The 20733-nt window shown below is 39.1% G+C and overlaps 1 protein-coding gene across 3 annotated transcripts in view; it reads left to right on the plus strand.

The window, feature by feature from the left end:
- Window positions 1-20733, plus strand: part of arhgap26 (Rho GTPase activating protein 26) — a 278476-nt gene that overhangs the window by 208513 nt on the left and 49230 nt on the right. For 2 of the 3 annotated variants that reach the window (XM_012958569.2, XM_031897634.1), the window contains exons 20-21: window positions 2337-2496; window positions 18944-18979. In XM_012958569.2, coding sequence (XP_012814023.2) covers window positions 2337-2496; window positions 18944-18979 — 196 coding nt within the window. 3 annotated transcript variants of the gene reach the window in all.

The following is a 20733-nucleotide window of genomic DNA, read 5'->3' on the forward strand; positions in this document are numbered from 1 at the left end:
GGAAATCGTATAAACTAGTTCCCTACCAGTGTAAATGGCTATATTTGTTAGTAAGGGCAGGACCAGACTGGACCCAGGGCATGGAAACTATGTTGAAATTGCAGCCCAGGGCAGAAGCAGCTATTAATCCACCCCTTTCCTCTAATCTTGTTGTCTTTACGTTACCCTTCCACTAAAGGTGGCCATAAAGGGGCACATTTCAGCTGCAGATTTGGGTCTTTCAGATCTATTACGCGGCTTATCTGCCCATGTATGGGCACCACCAACGGGCCCACCCAACTGATATCTGGCCTAAAATTGGGCGGATCTCAATTGGGCAGATCTCAATTGGGCAGGTTTGATTTTCCCGTCAGATCGGGGGCTACATCGGCTCGTTAATGCAGTCCTCTGATGGCCCATATACCTGCCATTTTAATTTGATTGTTTGGCCTAGGGCCAAACATTCGAATCAGCCCGGTATCACCTACCCTAGGTGGGCACATCATGAGACGATCCAATAGTTTGGCGACCTTGCCAAATAATGGATTGCATGGTGTATGGCCACCTTTAGATTCTAAGCTTTCTCCTTAAGTATCTTAACACCTGGTATGTTGATTGAATTGTGTCAATTTTTTTTTTTGTAAACTATACCCCAGAACAGTAAAGGTCTTTATAAAATATATTGCATAAAACAAGCCTTATGTGAAACCCTACATCATCTCAGTGTAGCCCACTTTTGCAGATTTCTGTGGCACTACCCGTTGGAGCACGATACTTTGGCGCTACAGGAGTCCTGAGCCCCCGCTTACTGTGGGGGTTAACAGGGATTTCTCCCTTAAAGGCGTGCCTCCACCCAGGGATGGTGTTGTGGAACTATAATCCACCCCCTGGGAACTTAACAGTCTCTAGTACTCCTGCCTGGGATCCACACACAGCCCCCAGTACCTTGCCCCTCCCTGGGGTAGTTGCTTACCGGCAGGTAGGTGATCCTTGTGGCAGGAAAGAGTCAGATACACAATCAGTATGATGAATCAGTTGAGTCAGTTTATTAGGGCAGGACCTCTCCAGGAGTGGCACATATTATTTCACACAGCATGCAGGGCTTTACCTCCTTACTACTCATTGAGAGCTTTCTCCTGTTGGGCAACTCACGGTACTCACGCCAAGTGTCTCCTTCTAGATGATCTCCCCGGTACTCACGCCAGAAGGCACCCCCTCTTGGGGTCCTTCCCGGTACTCGCGCTAGGCAGCATCACCACAGGCAGCCCACCCCGGTACTCACGCCTAAGCCCCCTCAGATCCAGCCTCCTGGGCTAGCGGTGACCTTGTCCACCTACCTAACCACTTATGGCCCTGCACTCCGGCTGATGTAATGCCGGGAGGTCTTAACCTCACTTCCACTCCTGGAGGGGCAATGTCCGCCCATTCTAAACTCCTGGTGTCCTACATATCACTCCTAGAGCGACCTATTATAGAACTGCTATCTCTTAACTGTGCCAGGGGTGCACACTACCTGAGCAGCCCCTGGTCTAAAATGTCTGCTCCCTCAGCACATGGCTGCATCCCCTTATATGGGCCTATGCACCACCCTGTGGCCATAACCCGAACTGCAGGTATACACCCTATTAACTGTTTAACAACCCAGTCATCCCAGTGTCCCTGTTTCCCAGCACCACCCTGTGGCCTGTCCTAGGGGTTCCTGTCCTAAGGGCCCATTTTTGGTAAACCCCTACATCAGTAAACCATTTTCTTGACTTTCTTAGTAGTATTGTGCAATTAGGTACTCCTAAATAGAAAATTGGCATTTTAAGTACTAAGGGCTGCCTCCTGGGATCATACCATTCACAGTGCACACAAACAAACCAAGGCACACATCAGCCAATTAATGGACACAGTTCTTTGTTTTTCTCCCACACTTCTTCCTGTTACAGCTGCATTATTTCCTGTCAGGTGAGCATACAGAACATCACAAATGGTGGCTCAAGGGAAAAGATATAAAAGGGGCAATATTTACTGATATATTCCAATCCTTCATTCAGAAGGTATAGATTTCCTTTACTATATTCATGCAAGCACAAGTAACATTATGTATATACAATATAGACATACATATATACAGGCTAAGCTCTATTCTGCCAAGCAAAAAAGACATGGTAACTCCAATTTATATAAAATTGGTGAGAAGGAATGTTCTGCCAACATAGTAATTAGAGCCTCATTCTTTACTATGTAATAAAGAAAGAACCCCCCTAATTAATAAGGTATAGCATATGTTCTTTAAAGCTTTGAGTTATTGTCAGTGTTACAATTATTTCATTGCTGCATTTTAACTCTTTATCTCTATTGTCTGTTTCTAGAAGAGAAGAGGAACAGTGTGAATTCTAGTGCAGAATCTGTCAGTTCATCCAATGCTAATAGCTCAGCAAACTCCACCTGTACACAATGTTCTAATATGAATAATCTCAACGCCAGTGATCCGGACTTGGATGTGGCCAAAGCCAGCAGGCCCAATTCTCTGTAAGTATTCAAAATATAAGAAATATGATTTACATTTAATGTTTATTTGCAGTCATAGTGATGCATAGATACATACATAAGGGCTCATTTACAGTGCACCAAACAATGAAAAGTGCAAAAATTGTCCAGCAATTGTTCATTTCATGTACTTTGAGCATTGCATGGTGCACTGTTCAAATAACCACAGGCCTATGCTCTTCATACAGCAGTGACTGCATTGATCATTAGTATTGATTAAGGGCAGGTGAGGAGAGGCACCTAGGCATCCCCCTACTTTGTGCGCCATTCAATGGTGCAAGGTAGGGAGTGGCAGGAGGCGCAGCCTGCACCAGTGCCCTGTACTTACCACATGTCTTAGGCTGATGCCACACCAGGCATATGGAATATATTTTTGTTCAGCTGAAAAACGCTTGCCAAAAATATGCGCCATATGCACCATTTGTCCCCTACCTGTGCCTGCACTGGAATGAATGAGATACGCTTGGGTGCTGGCACATGTAGCCGATATCCACATAAAATCACGAGAGAATGCAAAGTCTTTCGTTTTTATGCGTATTTCGGCTACATGTGCCTGCACCCAAGCATATCTCATTCATTCGGGTGCAGACACAAGTAGGAGTGTATGGCGATATTTTCGGCAAGCGTTTTTTCGCTCTCCAAAAATATATGCCATACGCTATGTGAGGCATCAGCCTTAAGACCGGGCTGAGCTGGGCCTCCTGGCACTGCATTTTATACTTAGCATAAGGCTAATGTCAGACGAAGGCGTAGGGCGGATATTTTCGGCAAGCAGAAAAGCGCTTGCTGAAAATTCCGCCCTACAACTCCTACATGTGCCTGCACCCGAATGAATGAGATACGCTCGGGTGCAGGCACATGTGGCCGATATACACATAAAAATGCAAGATAATGCAAAGTCTCTTGTTTTTATGCGTATTTCGGTTACATGTGCCTGCACCCGAGTGTATCTCATTCATTCGGATGCAGGCACGTGTAGGAGGCGTAGGGCGGAATTTTCAGCAAGCGCTTTTCCAGTTGCCGAAAATATCCACCCTACACCTCGTCTGGCATTAGACTTATACTAGCAGAGGTGATTTCATGAGGTGGCTTCAGCTGTGGAATTTTAAAGTTTTGTATCTCCTTTTATTATGACCTCAATTGCCAAATGTTGATCGTGTATGGGGCCAGTGAGTCACTGTGAGGAAAAATGTGTAAAGGAAAGAGTGATAAAGTAATTCAGTAATATGTTATTGTTCCTGTGTTGCACAATGTACAGTTCTGCATCAAAATGTCATCAGATGAAGCAAAATATAACTTCAGAATTGTTAATGGTAATCTGGGCCAACAGGCACACGGGCACCAGTGTTGTCATACCTGCCTCATTGTCACACTTACTGCCCCCATGTCACATCACTAACCAGTGCCTAGGGTTGCCATCTGGCTGGTATTTTATAATGATGCTTGTTGTCAGTGTTATTAATAAGAAAAAAATACAAAACTATAGAAATGCTGGTATTTTTTCCAGAAAGAGTGGGAACCCTACCAGTGCCCAATTTAAATTGGGCCCCAGGCATGGGTTCAACAAGGTTTGAAATGCACCATTTTGACATTTATTTCTGTTATCCTTTATTAATCATACATAGTGGGTAGAGTTGTAAGCACACATTGGGCTGTAGATTCTCAAGCTATACTAACCTACCTCTAAAGGCTACATATATGTAATGGTCAGTGGGGAATAGCTCATACCATAAGCTGCTCACACCTCACATAATGTCTGTAGTCACTGCCATGCAGATGTAGGTTTGAGAAAACTACCTTTAGGGTGATGTCCACGGGGAGATTAGTCACCCGCAATAAATCTCTGCTATCGCTGGCTACTACTCTCCCCAAAAGCCAGCTTTAAAGGGAATCGCCGGTAGAAAGGTCTATGCATCACTTTGGATTTCTAAAGTCATGCAGCACACAGCAGCTTAACAGACTTTATTTTGGGGCACATTGTTCTTCTTCAGAATATTCTTCTTGATGCACTAACCATCACATACCTGTAAACTATTTGTTTTTATTACTTTAGGTGGAAAGAAGACTTTTTGTGTTTAAGATCATTTTTTTATCTCCTTAAATACAAAACATTTTCTGCACATTTCTATATACAGTTATGGCATGGAGGCAGCACTGGTTGCCTTGGTACTCTTGGGGATTGCTCTGGCTCATCATTTGCCCTTCCCCACCTGGCAGCTGCTTCCTATTCTTCTGCCTAGGAAACAGCTGTCCTATGGAAAGTTACATTTCCATTAAGGGCATATTGCTGTGAAAAGTACAGGTCCACAACAGTCAGTTGATGGAAATGGAATGTAACATAGGGAAGTTCTTTTCCCTTTTCCTTAAATGTTAAGTCTGTATGTGTGCCATTGTCTGAGAACACACCTCACTGATATCAATAGGAAGTGATCCATAGTGACTACCTAGGGTTCTGATTGGCTTTTAAAAATGCCAATGTGACAATTCATTAAGATATGCTGATTATCCCTGTGCAGTTACAGTATTATTTCATGTTTGTTTTGCTGATTTATTCAAATAAAATCACAAATTATACATGAATACTTACCTTATGCTTGCTTCCAAGAAAAATATTTCTCCAGCTGGCAGTTTGTAATTCAGGAAAACATATATTTCATATTTTCTTCTGTTTTTAGAGTGATCATCTTCTTAGATTGTTCTGAAAAGTCGTCACTCCATGTGTCTCAGAACCGCTCGCAGCTCTTATTTGATAAGCATAAACTCAGATGTCATAGGAAAACTAAGAGGCCTAGTTAATTGGGTATTTTTAAAAGCATCGTTTTGCCTTGTATAAACAGAAATTAATTATGGTTGAAGTACCTCATTCAGGTTTTCTGAACACAAGAATGCTTTGTTCTTTAATCCAGACTGGAATTGTGTGAGAGCACAGTAATGTAGAAGCTGCAATTGGAGTACCTCTTGCTTGGATCCTACTTGCAACTACTTGCAGTTCAGTTTCAGTGTAAAGAACAAATGGCTAATGCAAGCATCCATACTGTTGTGCTGTTTAACTGATCTGCAATTAAGTTTGCCATCGATCACCAGATCATTACAAAATGAGGGTAGTTAAATGCAAGTCACTGGGCTGCACTGATTGCCTACTGATTGCATTGAAATTAAATGCTGGTAGCTTAAGCATTTTTTCAGATGATTTTGTAACCTTATCATTCATTAACTTTCTGATTTCAAGTTATTTTGAGACATCTCAACCAATTAAAGAGCACTTGTCATGTTCTGTCATGCATGTGCTGAGTGTTCCAGTTCACCTGTTTCGCCTCAAGCACTGGGACACAAATCTGCTCACTCATGATGATCTCCTTTGCATACAGGTTCACAAAGGGCAAGTGTCTTATAGTCAGCAGCTCTGAATCTGCTTGTACAGCAAAGCCTTCCTGGAATGACAGGGGCAAACAATAGGCACTGTCAGCCCATAACCCAGCAACATTATATAAGCGTACTTTAACACCCCAGAATCAATGAGCTTTTATTTCTTCGTCACCAGTGAGAATTAAAGTTGGCAACACCTGAAATTTATATGAATGTATTTTATATAGATATTATTTTAAAAAGCAACTGGTGAGATGTAAGAGGGAGCTTGATCAGTGCATATTACAGTGGCAGCCGGTATGTGGGCAGGGGTGAGCTGGCACCCTGAATTGCCACAGATTATATTCTGTCAGGCATATTGTTATAGATGGCACATAGGAACCAGTTGCCTGTTTGATTCTTTGCTTTCAACCAACAAGTCATTATTGAGAGAGAGAACTCAATTTTGTGCATCTAAAACCTTCTTGTTATATCAAGAATCTGGCAGTGGCCCATGAGGTTCCATTGATGTCTATTTGTTACTTTGTCACAGCAATTAAACGCCTTAAGATACAGTAGTTGCAGGCCCTAATCTAAAAGGACAGATGGTATTTTAATTATCTACATGAGTGACCTGGACCGCTCTGAACCTTGAGGCACCATAGTCACCAAATTAGGCTTTCTTGGCCCCACTGCCCTTTGTGTTAGAGCCTAATGAAGTAGATGGACTAAGGAGCACTCAGCAGCGATTTGACATTGAAAGGAATAGGAAGCAGCTGCTGGTGGAGAAGGCTTTGGTGACCCCTAGTTTTCTCTGGGACAGTGATAATGATAAAACCTTGTGTGTATTTGACCTAATAAATCTTGTGTTTCTGTAATTAACTTGCCTTACTAAAACCTTCCACTTGTTGGTACTTTTCTTGTTCTTTTTTCAGAAGTACGTGTTGCGTAACAATAATCAAACTGCAATTAATGACACTATTAATGAGGCAGAAGGTACTTAATATTAACATCAGTTTAATAGGTCCATTTAGCCTGGCTAAAATTGCTGTTTCATTTCTGGATGTAAGTTATACAAGGTGCTAGTGGGTATAAAACCAAACCCATAAATGGTTAGACACTTTTAACATGGCCGTTTTCTTACACAGTGCGCAGTACTGAATACAGCCTCTTGTGTTCAGTGGCACTGTATTCATGAGGGGTGGGGAGGGTGGAGGCATTTAGGCACCCCCACCTGTCATTTATGAATTATTGAGAGCACTCTTGCACCCTATATTGCTCCTACACTTCTACTTTGGTGAATAGTAAATGCCACCCATAGTCAAAATAGAGGGTTAAAAATTATATATATATTTTTTTTATTTATTATTTTTGAACAGCAGGACATAAGCAAATAACTGCCATTTCTGTAAAACATGACCCTGGTTTATTAGTCAGATGTTCTAAAAATGCCAATTTATTATGCCCATTGCTGAAGCGATGCAGTCACGTAAAAGGCAAGAGCAGTGGTGCCTGGAAACAGTGGTATGAATATCTTGCTGAAGCATCACTGACTGTCAGACCGGCTGTTCTGGCATGCTCTGGCTCACCCTACCATGTCACCTACTTATATAACAGCTGCTGCACTTAAGGGTTGGGATTCCTCGTGACAACAAATAAGCTGATCTTGAACTTGCTGTCAGCAGCCACTATTTTTAATCATAGGTTTCTATTGTGGCAACAATTTTCTTTTTTTTTTTTTTTTACCTTTTCAGACTCAAAGCAGAGTGGGGAAGAGTCGTGGTTACAATATACACCTTTTAACACTTTGAATTATATCTGCATTAATGACAAGTGGGTATAGGGAAACAAGGCTTTTTGTTCTAATTAAGATCTGTATATGCAACATACTAGGTATTTGTTTGAATTTTAGAGCTATAAGGCAAATAATCAGCAATTGTCTAACTCTAATAAAGGGTCATTTATGAACACAAGTGCAGTCAGCAAAGTGCAATTCTACTGTAAGGGCAATCGCCATGTTCTTTCCCTATAATGTAGAATTCTAGCGGTGTTGCAGTCACAAGGGAGCAGCCATGATGACTTCTACCTAGGTCACGTTACTAATTATAACAATTCCATGCAGGATAAAGTAAGAAATGTCAGCCGTAGAGTCAGGTCATGTAGAAAAATATATTATGCCACCCTCAGTAATAATGCCCAAGTTCCGTGTAATTATGCACCACAACTTTGTTTTAGAAACATTCATATTGCAGCCCTATAGGAATTGTTTGCTTACTTTGTTTGTTGATATCATAATTAACAATAAAGCAATTTGTAATTAGCTCTATTATGATGCAGTACCTTTCCTTAATTATCCAAAATATAAGCAATAAAATACATTGCTGCCATAAGAAACATAATGGAAAGCAGATGTTACAGAAAGAATATTCCTGCATGCATTCCGCATCAAGGACAATTATACCATATACAGGTATAGGATCCATTATCCGGAAACCCATTATCCACAAAGCTCTGAATTATGGGAAGGCCATCTCCCATAAACACTCTTTAACACTTTGAATTATATCTGCATTAATGACAAGTGGGTATAGGTAAATAAGGCTTTTTGTTCTAATTAAGATCTGTATATGCAACATACTTGGTATTTGTTTGAATTTTAGAGCTATAAGGCAAATAATCAGATATTGTCTAACTCTCATTTGCTTACACTCATAAAGGGTCATTTATGAACACAAGAACAGTCAGCAAAGTGCAATTATAAGGGCAATCGCCATGGTCTTTCCCTATAATGTAGAATTCTAGGGGTGTTGCAGTCACAAGGGAGCAGCCCAAATTAATTATCCAAAATATAAGCAATAACATACATTGCTGACATAAGAAACCTAATGGAAAGCAGATGTTACAGAAAGTATATTCCTGCATGCATTCTGCGTCAAGGACAATTATACCATATACAGGTATAGGATCTATTATCCGGAAACCCATTATCCATAAAGCTCTGAATTATGGGAAGGCCATCTCCCATAAACCCCATTTTAACCAAATAATTAAAAACGATTTCCTTTTTCTCTGTAATAATAAAACAGTACCTTGTACCTGATGGAAACTAAGCTGCATAAATCCCTATTGGTGGCAAAACAATCCTACTGGGTTTATGTAATATTTAGAAGGCTTAGGGGCCTATTCATTAAAGTACGATTGAGTCTAAATGGAAAAAAATCATATTTTTTCTTTTAGAACTGTGCAAATTTTACGTTTACGATCGTTCGGATACAAAAATTTCGGAACCTTCAGATCGTACCACAATATTTTGGTACGACGATGATGCGATCCAAAATCAGACTTTGATAAATCTGCCCCCTAAAGTATGGAGATCCAAATTACTAAAAGACCCCTTATCCAGAATACCTCCGGTAACGAGCATCCTGAATAACAGGTCCCATACTTGTATACGCAACTCTGTGGGGGTTATTTATAAAGTTTGTGCAGCACATATTTTTTCGCAAATGGTTCTTTGTGCATGTTTTCCTCTAAATGCTTACATTTTGCTCTGCTGTGCCCTCTTTGCTTTTTTTTGTGAATTGTAGGGAAATGCGAATTGCGCAGACTTCAATTTGCTCCTTCTGTGCGTGTTAATTATGTGTGAATATAGCACCAATTTTCTTTTTGCGAATATAAATTCGCAATTTACTAAATCAGTTGGCAGAGTGTGCACATAAATATTCCCAATTTGTGAATATGCCATATTTAAAAAGCTCTAAGGACATGCCCACTTGTGAATAAAAATGTTGCTATTATATTTACCCATTAAATGCACCCGTTTTGTCTAGCTCTATGAATATAAACACGGGCAGGTCAAATATGTTCTCTGTGAAAATAATTCTGCGCTGCACAAATTTTATAAATGACCCCCTGTATATTTTGTCAAAATATTTGTAGGAACACAAAGTTGCGACTTATTTTAGATTTACTATGCTTCAAAATGGTTAAAAATCCGAATATGACAATTCACCAGCCAAAATCTGCCGAGATCATGTAGAAGTCAATGGCAGATGTCTTTTCGCTGGAGGATCCTTCTTTTGCTTCGAAATTTTAGATGTTTCGGATAATTGACGCTGTTTTTGAGACTTTTCCCACAAGGACTTTTTCAGTTCAGACTTTTTAGTAAATATAATTAATGGAAACGAGTTTATGCAAATAAAAAAAAGAGTAATTTTAAAATTTTAGTATATCTGTCCCTAAATCTTCGATTTATTCATTTTCTCTTTATCAGTGGGAAAGCATTACTTTACATTACTGTTTTGCTGCCCAAAGGTACCTTTATAAAACTACTTGTACACTTGATGCCTAGTTATAATGACTGACTGTATATAGGTCACCCATTGCCACTGGTGCTGCCATTCTGTGCTTGACCTGTCTGTTTTCGTTTGTTACCAACATACGGGAATGTGGCAGCACTTAAGGAGTCCCTCTGTGACACTGATTGGGTTTAATGCTGGGTACAGTTTTATGCCTCCCTTTCCATACCTGTTAAATAGTCATGCTTTTAGCAGGGATTTTTAGGGTGTTCTCCCTCAGAAAGGGCCTTGATTGGAATTTAGAAAGTCAGAAGTGACCAAAGTTTTCATTACAATTGAAAAGAAATGTTGCCTGATAGGTGCCTGTGTATGCACAGACAATGCCACAATGCAGTATTCTATGGGGGCAGTGTTGGATTGGCCCACGAGTATACCAGGAAAACTCATGGTGGGCCCAGGTGTAAGTGCTCACCCAACCATTTGCCTTGTAAGGCAAATAATCAGATATTGTCTAACTCTCATTTGCTTACACTCATAAAGGGTCATTTATGACCACAAGTACAGTCAGCAAAGTGCAATTATTAGGGCAATCGCCATGGTCTTTCCCTATAATGTAGAATTCTAGGGGTGTTGCAGTCACAAGGGAGCAGCCCAAATTAATTATCCAAAATATAAGCAATAACATACATTGCTGACATAAGAAACCTAATGGAAAGCAGATGTTACAGAAAGTATGTTCCTGCATGCATTCTGCATCAAGGACAATTATACCATATACAGGTATAGGATCTATTATCTGGAAACCCATTATCCATAAAGCTCTGAATTATGGGAAGGCCATCTCCATGGCCTACACCATGGCCATTACTCAATTATGAGAAGAAATAGAGGAAAGGATAGATCATAGTTTGTAAAATGAAGTATTTAAGAAATTAAAGAAAGTGAGTGAACGGGGGAGGAGATCTGGAAAGTGGGGCTAAGGCCTAAGGTTTTCTGGTTGGCCCTTGGCACAAGTTCAACACTGTATGGGGGGGTTGATTGCTTTGCCTCCAGTAAGGATTAATTACATCTTAGCTGGGATCAAGTTCAAGGTACTTTATTAAGAGAAAAATTAAATAATTATGAAAAATTATAATTATTGACTTATAATGGGAGATGGTCTTTCCATAGTTCAAAGCTTTCTGGATAACAGATCCTATACTTGTATAATGTATTAAGTTGGGATCAAATATTTACTTTTAAAAGACTGCATTTGTTTTAATGTAAAACATTCAATGGTAACCGGCTGGAGTAAAACATTTCCTATTGTGGTTATTGACTGCAGATTCTAGTTGCCTTTCTAATCTCTTCCTTAGGGATTGGGGGGGGGGGGGGTCTAAAGCTCTGGGGTTCAGTAACTTTTAGTGATTTTCCTGTTTCATGCCTTACTTTCTGATGTTAGACTTTCCTTGCCATGCAAATGGTTCTTTGCCATATACTATAATATATCCAGTGTTTCTGCCAGGTTGTAATGTGATATTATCAAGCCCTTTATCTGCACTAGGGAAAAACAGATTCAAAAAGAAATGAGTGTGCTGCACATTATAGTTTAGTCACCAAACGTTTTTAGCAGCATGTATATTAAGGTTGTAACCATGTTAGACAGCATTCCGCCTTCTCTGCTCGGGTTTCAATTTACTCGTGCGCTCCATGGTGTCACTAGCAGAGATGCCTGCTGAGTCAGACTATGGCCAGGCCGCCAGAACTAAAGTAAATATGACAGACATGCAACTAAACAGTGCTTAAAATGAAACACAGCCCAGTTGCTGAATGGCTGATACTCCCTTACTGTTGCAGTCTGGCAAGCCTTGGGCTGGGGTGATATATATATTATATATAAAACACCTATTAAATTATTTATTGTATATGAAATGTATTCAGAGCTACTAGTAGCAGCTACTAAAATAGACAATGCTGATCTTTTACAGATAATTGTCTCTATGTATGTTTTAGTAGAGACAATTGTCATTATTGTCTATGGCAGGGTATCTGGCGTTTAATAGTACTAAGAAGTAGCTGCTGTTAAGTAGCTCCGTGTGTCTTTGCCCTTATTGCCCAACTTAATGAAGTACTGCGATTTAAGACACACTGATTACATTTAATTTAGTATTCTAGTGGTTATCAGTTGCATAAAGTGATCTTGTATTTAATGATTTACCTTTGTACTGTATGTTCCGCACATAGTGCATGACATCATAACCCCACCCTGATATACAATGATCCCACCTTTGACGTCTCTTAGTTTGTTTCATAGTGACTATCAGTGGCATAACGTGATCTTGTATGCAATGATTTACCTTTGCACTGTATTTTCCCTACACTGAGCCTTGCTTGTTAATGCAAATACCTGCATAACCTGGAAAAAATAACACCGGGCTATTACTTGTAAGAAGATATACTGTAAAAATAATACCAATATCCTGGACAGCCTCCATTTCCGGGGGGTGTGCGAATCAAAACCTTCTGCAGGGTTTTCAACAATCTGAACCCCTGGTAAATACCAGAATTACTTAAGAGCATGGTTCTCTAGAGGTTAATAATACAACCTGTCTGTCTGCACCAGCAGCACGTATGAACATTTAATCACAGATTATTTGCATTTGACATCAAACTAGAGGTGGGGGGATTGATATAAATAAAGGGGTCTCAGCCGAGGATGCTGTGGTAGGACAGCTGTACATGCCAGTCATTGAGCAGTTCCATATTAAGCTACAGGGGCATAAACATAGGGGGAGTAGACTGAGTAGACTGAGTGCTATGGGGGAGTCCAGTGCAGGAAGTCCAATTGTATCCTGATTGATTTACAGCTAAAGTATAAGACTGAGAAACATCACTTTACCCAAGGTCTAACTGTTTTGCTGGGGTATACCAACTAATGTTTATCCCTTTGTTTAGGAAATAACCCAGTACATGTATAAATTCAGAAATCCTGTTGCAATGTTACTGACCCTTTTACACATTAATAAGTCCCTGTCAAGCTTTTTGAGAGGTCTAAATATGATGCCGCCTCATTGGCCAGTGACCTAAATGCACAGGTTCTAGTAATTACCCCACCTCCCATCAGCCCATATTGAATCCATTTCTTGCATACCTTGGCACATGGTGTATGACTGCTATTATGGTTAAAGCAACTTGCAGATGCATCTGCATTAATATAAGGGAAAATAGAGCTAAGAGATTGAAAGCTCCTGGAGTTCACTGGAGTTCAGCAATACTAGGTGACCCATTTTTAAGAGCTATTCAATGAAAAAAGCTACTTTATCCTTGGAATTCCACTCCCTCTTATCTTTATGATTGCTTCTGCTGTTATTGTTAAATGGAAGAGAGCATAAAGGCACCTTCATAAGGGGTTAAATGGACTATTCTTTTAACCCTGTAGTTTATAAAGGCAGCCTTGCACGTAGGTATTTTGTCATGTAAACCTGGTCTGTCTGCACCCATCAGCCCATTGCACCATTTATTTTTGAATATACAAATGGCTTTTAGACGAACGTTAAAAGCAAAGTTAGGGGGTCTTGATCCAATCATATGCTTCAGTTTCATGATATCTTCTATGTGTGCATTTGGTCTTAATTGTTTCCAATAACAATAATATTCCCCTTGCTTCCTCTAACATCTATATAATTAGTATTGGTCAGTATGCACGCATGTATAATAAGAGAGGATAAGGTTGCTGGTTATAGATCTGAAAGCAATCACCTGAATACATTTTCATTTTATTTTCAGTTGGTGGCAGAGCAAACAGATTTTTCTTTCTTCAGCTATTTTGTTAAATTATAACTGACGCCTTTGTTTTCTAAAAAGTTACTGGTATCAATTACCATGTTGCCGTTTCCCTTTCCAGCGTTATTAGGCATTCAGCAGTGGATCTCAGGAATGAATTAAGAGGATCTGTTTTTATTTCCCCAGTAGTAACGGGAGCCAGACCTAATGTATTGCCTTTCAGCAGTCTCTCCGAGCAAAGAAGATACAACTGACTCTTCCCAGCAGGACAGAACTCAGACATAACTACCTGTTCATGCAGAAATGACTTCCATGCTCTATTAAACATATAAAGAGCTATTTAATAAAAGGCACTAAGTTTGCCCAGGAGCAGTAACACATAGCAACCAATTAGTAGGTAACTTTTACTGAACTCCTGTTGAAAAGCAAACATCTTAGTGCAAAGTATTGCTGTAAAAAAAGGGTGGCTTACCATAGTATGTTATATAATACACAGTTCCTAGCAACTTTGCAATTGATCTTCGGCATCTGACTCTTTACAGCCTTCAAATGGGGGTCACTGACCCCAGCAGCCAGAAAACAATTTATCTGTGAGGCTACAACTTTATGTATTTATTTGTTATTGTTCCTTCTTGTTATTATCTTTCCATTCAGACCTCTCCTATTCATATTGCTATTTCTCTCATTTAAACCACTGACTCATTGCTAGGGTAACATGAACACTAGCAACCAGATAGCTATTCAAATTCCAAACTGGAGAGCTGCTAAAAAAAAAAAAAATAATTAAAAAAAAAAACACATCATAAAAAATTAAGCTCAGTTGCAATTTGTCTCAGAATAACACTCTCTACAACCTACTAAAAGTTATATTACGAGGCATGAACACCGCCTTAAAAGGGGTCCCTTCACACTAAGAAATAATTCCAAATTCTTTTCTATCAGGTTAGTCCAGCATAATAAATTTCGCTTACACTATATAAATGATGTAATTCTTGTTTCCTTCAGTCTTGGAATGACGCAACTACAGCTGCCATTTGTTAGTAAGGAAAGCAATCGTGTTTATGTGCCAGAATGGTGGAACTGATGCCCATGCACTGGCTACACAATTAGATGGTAAGGAGGGAGGGGGAGTGAGGATTGCAGTGGCATCTAGAAGAGCTGAATTGAAAGTATATGACTGACAGCTGAGATTTTAAATGCCTTGATAATGGGTATGGATATGTACCTAAAAAACGGAATTTGGATTTCATGTTTAACTTGAACAGGACTTTTATTATACAGCTTTATATGTCTGGGTAACAGGAAAAAGTTGTAACTAAAGAGTGGAGGTAGAAGAAACAAGAGGGTGAGCTGTGGGGGTAGGAGAGAACAGTTACTGGCAAAAGATTAGTTATCCAGGTTCTACCCTAGTTCTCAAGCCCCCGGTAGGGTTGCCATCTTTTCTGGAAAAAAAAACATACCTATAATACCTATAATTTTTTTCTTTCTTCCATGTGAATAACAGGTGTCATTTTTACTGACCATGTCAGTAAAATACCAGCCAGGTAGCCACTGTAGCCCCCAGCCATTCATTCCCAGGACATCCCCAAGGCAATGTAGACAAGCTACTGTCTGGAAATGAAGTCAGTAATGCACTTATTCTAGAAGTTTAGTAAGGGAGGGATTGTTGAGAGAACAGAATTATTTTATTTTTTAATCTAAAAGAATAGGCAGAACCTGTTCCAGTATAACCTTTGTTTATTTGTGCATATTAACCCATTGAAAATAAGGCAGCATTTTGTGACCGGTGCAAACTTTTCTTCAGACCTAGTAACTCATTGCAACCAATCAAATATCTAATAGCTTTTAAGCAGCAGACATGTTATGTGTAACATGTGTCCCTTAGTAAATATACATACATGGTCCTAAGTACTGTAAATATAATCATGGGAAGTCTTTCGTTTCACAGTATTACCAACATCAGATTTCTGTTAGTTAGAAGAATTCAAGAATGCTTATGATAATCATAAAGCTGTCATGGCTAGCCATAAAGCAATCTTATGCTACCCATAAAGCTGTCCTAACCTGCCCATAAAGCAATGCCGAGTATGGAATAAGAGGAAGCCTGCAGTATCTAAGATTGAGGCCAGACCTCATAGGTTGACTTTATGACTCTGATATACAGGTGAAGCAAACTGTATACATATCTGCCAACATTTAAAATATAATATTGTACGCACGGCAGCACTGCATACATTTTGGAATCACTAGGAAGTTTGTTTATTCACAGTGCCATGTCTTTCCCTGTAGTCCCTGCTGATTGGTGCATATGTTATCATGCAGCAGGACAATAATTCTAATCATATTTGTAAGCCAGGGGTCCCCAAACCTTTTTGTTTTACCCACAAGCTATATTTAAATGTAAAAAAAATTGGGGAGCAACACAAGCATAAAAAAAGTTCCTAGGGATACCCAACCCAGTGCAGGACTCTAACATATGCTATCTCAGCTCTTTAATATTTTATTTATTGGTTAAGAAGATGGATGTTGCAGGCTACACTGGCATTCATCAAAACTGATGTAATCATTCATCCTAATAAATGGCTGCTATTCAAGTGATGAGGTAGAAGGCCTTGCAGATGTATTTTAAACCACCACCTAAAGTCCCTTTAAATAGAAAAGATACACCATGTATGGGAAGGCTTATATCCGTGCAAAGCAGAAGAGTGCAAACTAATCCAATGACATTCTAAGTTGTGGTGATTGCCAGATTGTCCTTACATACATACATGCTAACATTTAACTGAATGAAAAATGCACTGCACCAGGGCATGTTGAAATTTTGGCAGCATATTTCCTCTTTCATTAATCTAATATGACAGGGCTGTCCAAATAAACAATAAATACCAATTCAAGTTGCATAGAATTTTAAAGGTTAATCAAAGGTGAACTTCCCCTTTAAAAAAAAAAACCATCTTAGTAAAAAAATGCCATCACATACAGTACAATTAAGCTGTGTATCGTATTGCACTATGGTAGTAAATGCTCCCTGCTGATTGGATGCTGTGACCATACTAGACCTGGTGTAAGCTTTATAACCCCCAGCGCTCTATATGTCTGTACACAGCGGATTAATATAAAACCAGATCAGTGCAGAATCTCCTGCATAACATTTATATAGTGACCTCACCATTTATAAAAACAGCTTCCATGACTGCAAGTAACTGTACATTACTGAAATAAAGTTTCTTCATTCCCCCCCCCCAAAAAAAGTCAATCTGCATTCATTTGTTAATAGCCTAAGGGAACAGCTGTGAGTTGACAAGAAAATATATATGTTTTGAATCCATGAACTGCAAATCTTTCTAGTCTTTTTTTTTTTTTTTTAAACCCATTGTCGCGCCCGAAATTAAATGTCTTCCTATTCCTATTTACAGAGTGGATAATTATTTGCAGAATAATATGAACTGCAAGGCACAGGCTGATTGCTAGATAGAAATGCGCCTCTTAACTCAAAAATTAATTCAAAATTGGGAAAAAAAACATTTTCAAAGGTTTTTTTCCTATCAGTTTATTGTATAAGAATTCATTGTGTACAGAGGACCTCCCTTCCATGCCTGTTGGCAGCTAGTCCTGTAATTTGGAGATACACAATGCTTCTCGCAACTGATTTAAAATGGGAATACTCCTTGACTTTTCAGATTTTCAGATAATTTGCTGTTGTCATTGTGTTATTCTCTGTATTCTACTTGTTTTTGAATGATTTCACTTTTTGTTCTTCAGCTCCAGTTTTCTAGGCTTTTAGTTAGCCTAGTAGCCAGGCATTGAATGGTGCTCTGAAATATTAATAGAAGGTGATCTGAAATTAAATAATTAAAGGCATGAAGGTTGCCCAGGAGCAGTAACCCATAGCAACCAATCGACAGTTAGAATTAACTGGTCACATGTTTAAAAGCAAACATCTTATTGGTTGCCATGGGTTACTGCTTCTGAGCAAATGTAGTGCCTTTTATGTGGGTTACTGCTAAAAAATGTATTAACAAGGCGCATAATATAAAAACATAACAAAAATAAAAACTGAAGGCCAGTCACTAATCTCAAAATATCATTGCATACATAAAATGTCTGTTTCCCTTCAATCTCCTATCTGGAGGCCCGCAGGCCCGGTGTGGACCTCCAAAGGATTTTTTTGGCCCACAGTCTGCATAAAGGCTCCATTGACTTCATTATATGACATAATTTTAATTTATTCCAGACCTTGAACATTATGCATGAGAAATAATTTGCCCACTACATAACATGCTCTGCTATAGATAATGCTGTACTGATTTTAGCGGGTGCTTAATAATTCTATTTCACAAATAGTGGGGGGTATTAAATAGTGTTATGATCTATTAATGGTCAAATAATGTCCTTTTTATAGAGTTCACTGTTTTCTTACTGTAAATACTTCAACCATACTGTCAATGGTGCATTGCAAATTGCTGACTCCTGAAGGAATCTGCCTGTTAAAACAGGGGATATCTGTCAGCGACTCACAGCATTATTGTGTTGGTTGCACCTGGAGAAAATGGGATGGTTGAGGTAAATGTAATATTTAAACAACAGTAAGAGAACAATAATAGAGACCATTTAGAAACTAAAGTTTAGTAGGTTTGTTTATACAGGTATGCGACCTATTATCCAGAATCCTTGGGACCTGGGGGTTTTCTGGATAAGGGATCTTTCTGTAATTTGGATCTCCATACCTTAAGGCTGCTAAATCCATTACTTAAACCCAATAGAATTGTTTCTTAGTTGGGATCAAGTACAAGGTTCTGTTTTATTATTACAGAGAAAAAGGAAAAAAATGAGAATTATTTGATAATAATGGAGTCTATGGGAGATGGCTTTCCCGTAATTCGGAACTTTCTGGATAACTGGTCCCATATCTGTAATATGATTGGTTTCCCATTGAGAGGGGCGTTGTGGTGAGAAGGGCAGCCTGATATAGTTTTTAGGACAAGCCAGATTATGTTTATTCTCAACTTTGATGTGTTTTGCAGATTGAACCCGAAAAATATATCTGGTCTTTTGCCGAGGTAAGTTGTTGCCTTACCTTTCTGAACTTTGTCATGTGACTTCTGTGGGGAGAATTATGCATGTGTGTTTGTTTGGTCCCATGAGTTATGGCATGCTGTAATGTACTGCTGTGTCTCTGCCTGCCTATTTATTACAGGTGCTACTGTACAGTAAATTACAAATCCAAGATTTACTCTCACTTTTTCTCAGCATAGTTCATAAAACATTTTGTGCAAGAGCTGGAGGGAGCTGAAAGGGGACCTTGAAGCTCCGGCAGTAAATTTGTCTCATAATGCTGGGAAGTCTGTGCAGAGCAGTTAGATGTTAAACCCTATAATGCCTGTGCTTGTTTATGTGCGTTGTGTGCAGTGTAACTGGTATACTTAACGCTCAGTGTTTTAACTAAATATTCATTCTTTTCAAGTTAAAACCATCATGTTGTTTCTTGGCTGTTATTATTATCTTGAGATTTCTGTATTGAGACAAATTCATGGGATAGTGATTAATGGGGAGTCATCTTCTCAAAAGCTGGTGATTGTGTTACCCTTGAAGATGTAGCAGTGCAGAATTGTGTGGTGTTTTGTGCATTTAATCCCACTCATAAAGTGAATCAATCTAATAATACTAATAATATCAGTTATTGGTACATTAGTACATGTGTGTTGCCTGTTCAATATCTATGCTATCAGTTAACTTTGATTGGGTTAAACATTTTATCTGTCAATACACTATGTCAGCAAAGTACATTGGCAGGTGAGAAAGTGAATAGGAGCTGTGGCTGTTTGCATAAGCAATTGGAACAACAGAAAGGCAGCCATACCATACGTGGGCCCCCTTGTATGTTCCCCATGTATTTGGTCTTTGGGCTGATCAGTCAGATGGTAAACCTGAGTGGCCTGTGTATGGTGCAAAATTCCAACCAGATGCAAGGAAAACTTGGATTGACACCTGCCTTGAGGAGGTTTGGGATGGATAGTGGCGCCTCCTTAAGGATTATATGACACGTAGATGCCTTTAAAAGGCAAAACTAATGATGCTAACATTATTGGATAACCCAAATTAATTTTGCATTTGATATATCTAACTGTGTATCAAAGGTAAGTACACTGGTAGAATCCCTTTATGCAGAAGGATTATCTGAACTCTGGTAATCTTATTAACCTCGCAAGGACCAAACATGGTGTCGCTTCATTTTCCATGTTAGCACAAAAAATAACAAAAAAAAAATCCCAAATATTTTTTCATGATGAAAACAGTAGTCAAAAAGCATGTTAAACACAGGCCCTATTCATTGCACTTATGTTAAGATGGGGTAATGCAGCCCCTTTAAATCTAAATGAATTTCAAACATGTGCTTAAACGATCTTTGTGTGTTTGGATTTATATTACTTGCTTTATTATAATATTTATTTTATTCTCGTTGGTATGCCTTATGCATTCCTATCAGGGATCATCCAGCAGAGTAAGCCGTTGCTTCTTGTCTAATGCAATTCTATTTGCATTTCTGTCAGTTCAGTTGAAGGCCATTTCTGATTGTGATTACCGCTGTTATAGGGAGAGCCCTAAGCTCCAGTTTGCTAGCCGTGATTGGGAGAACTAGTGTTCCCACAGTGCCAAATGATTTCTCATTGTCATACTGAGCAGTGCAATGTTGAGAATGTTTCACATGGCGTGCAGAGCTGTAACGACTTTTGTTACAATAATTGTAAACCAAGGTTTCAATTCAATTATCAGGTATTTCCATCTTGTTATGTGTTGAAATAGTTACTGTGTA

The sequence above is a fragment of the Xenopus tropicalis genome, chromosome 3 (genome assembly GCF_000004195.4).
Source record: "Xenopus tropicalis strain Nigerian chromosome 3, UCB_Xtro_10.0, whole genome shotgun sequence".
NCBI classification, from domain to species: domain Eukaryota; kingdom Metazoa; phylum Chordata; class Amphibia; order Anura; family Pipidae; genus Xenopus; species Xenopus tropicalis.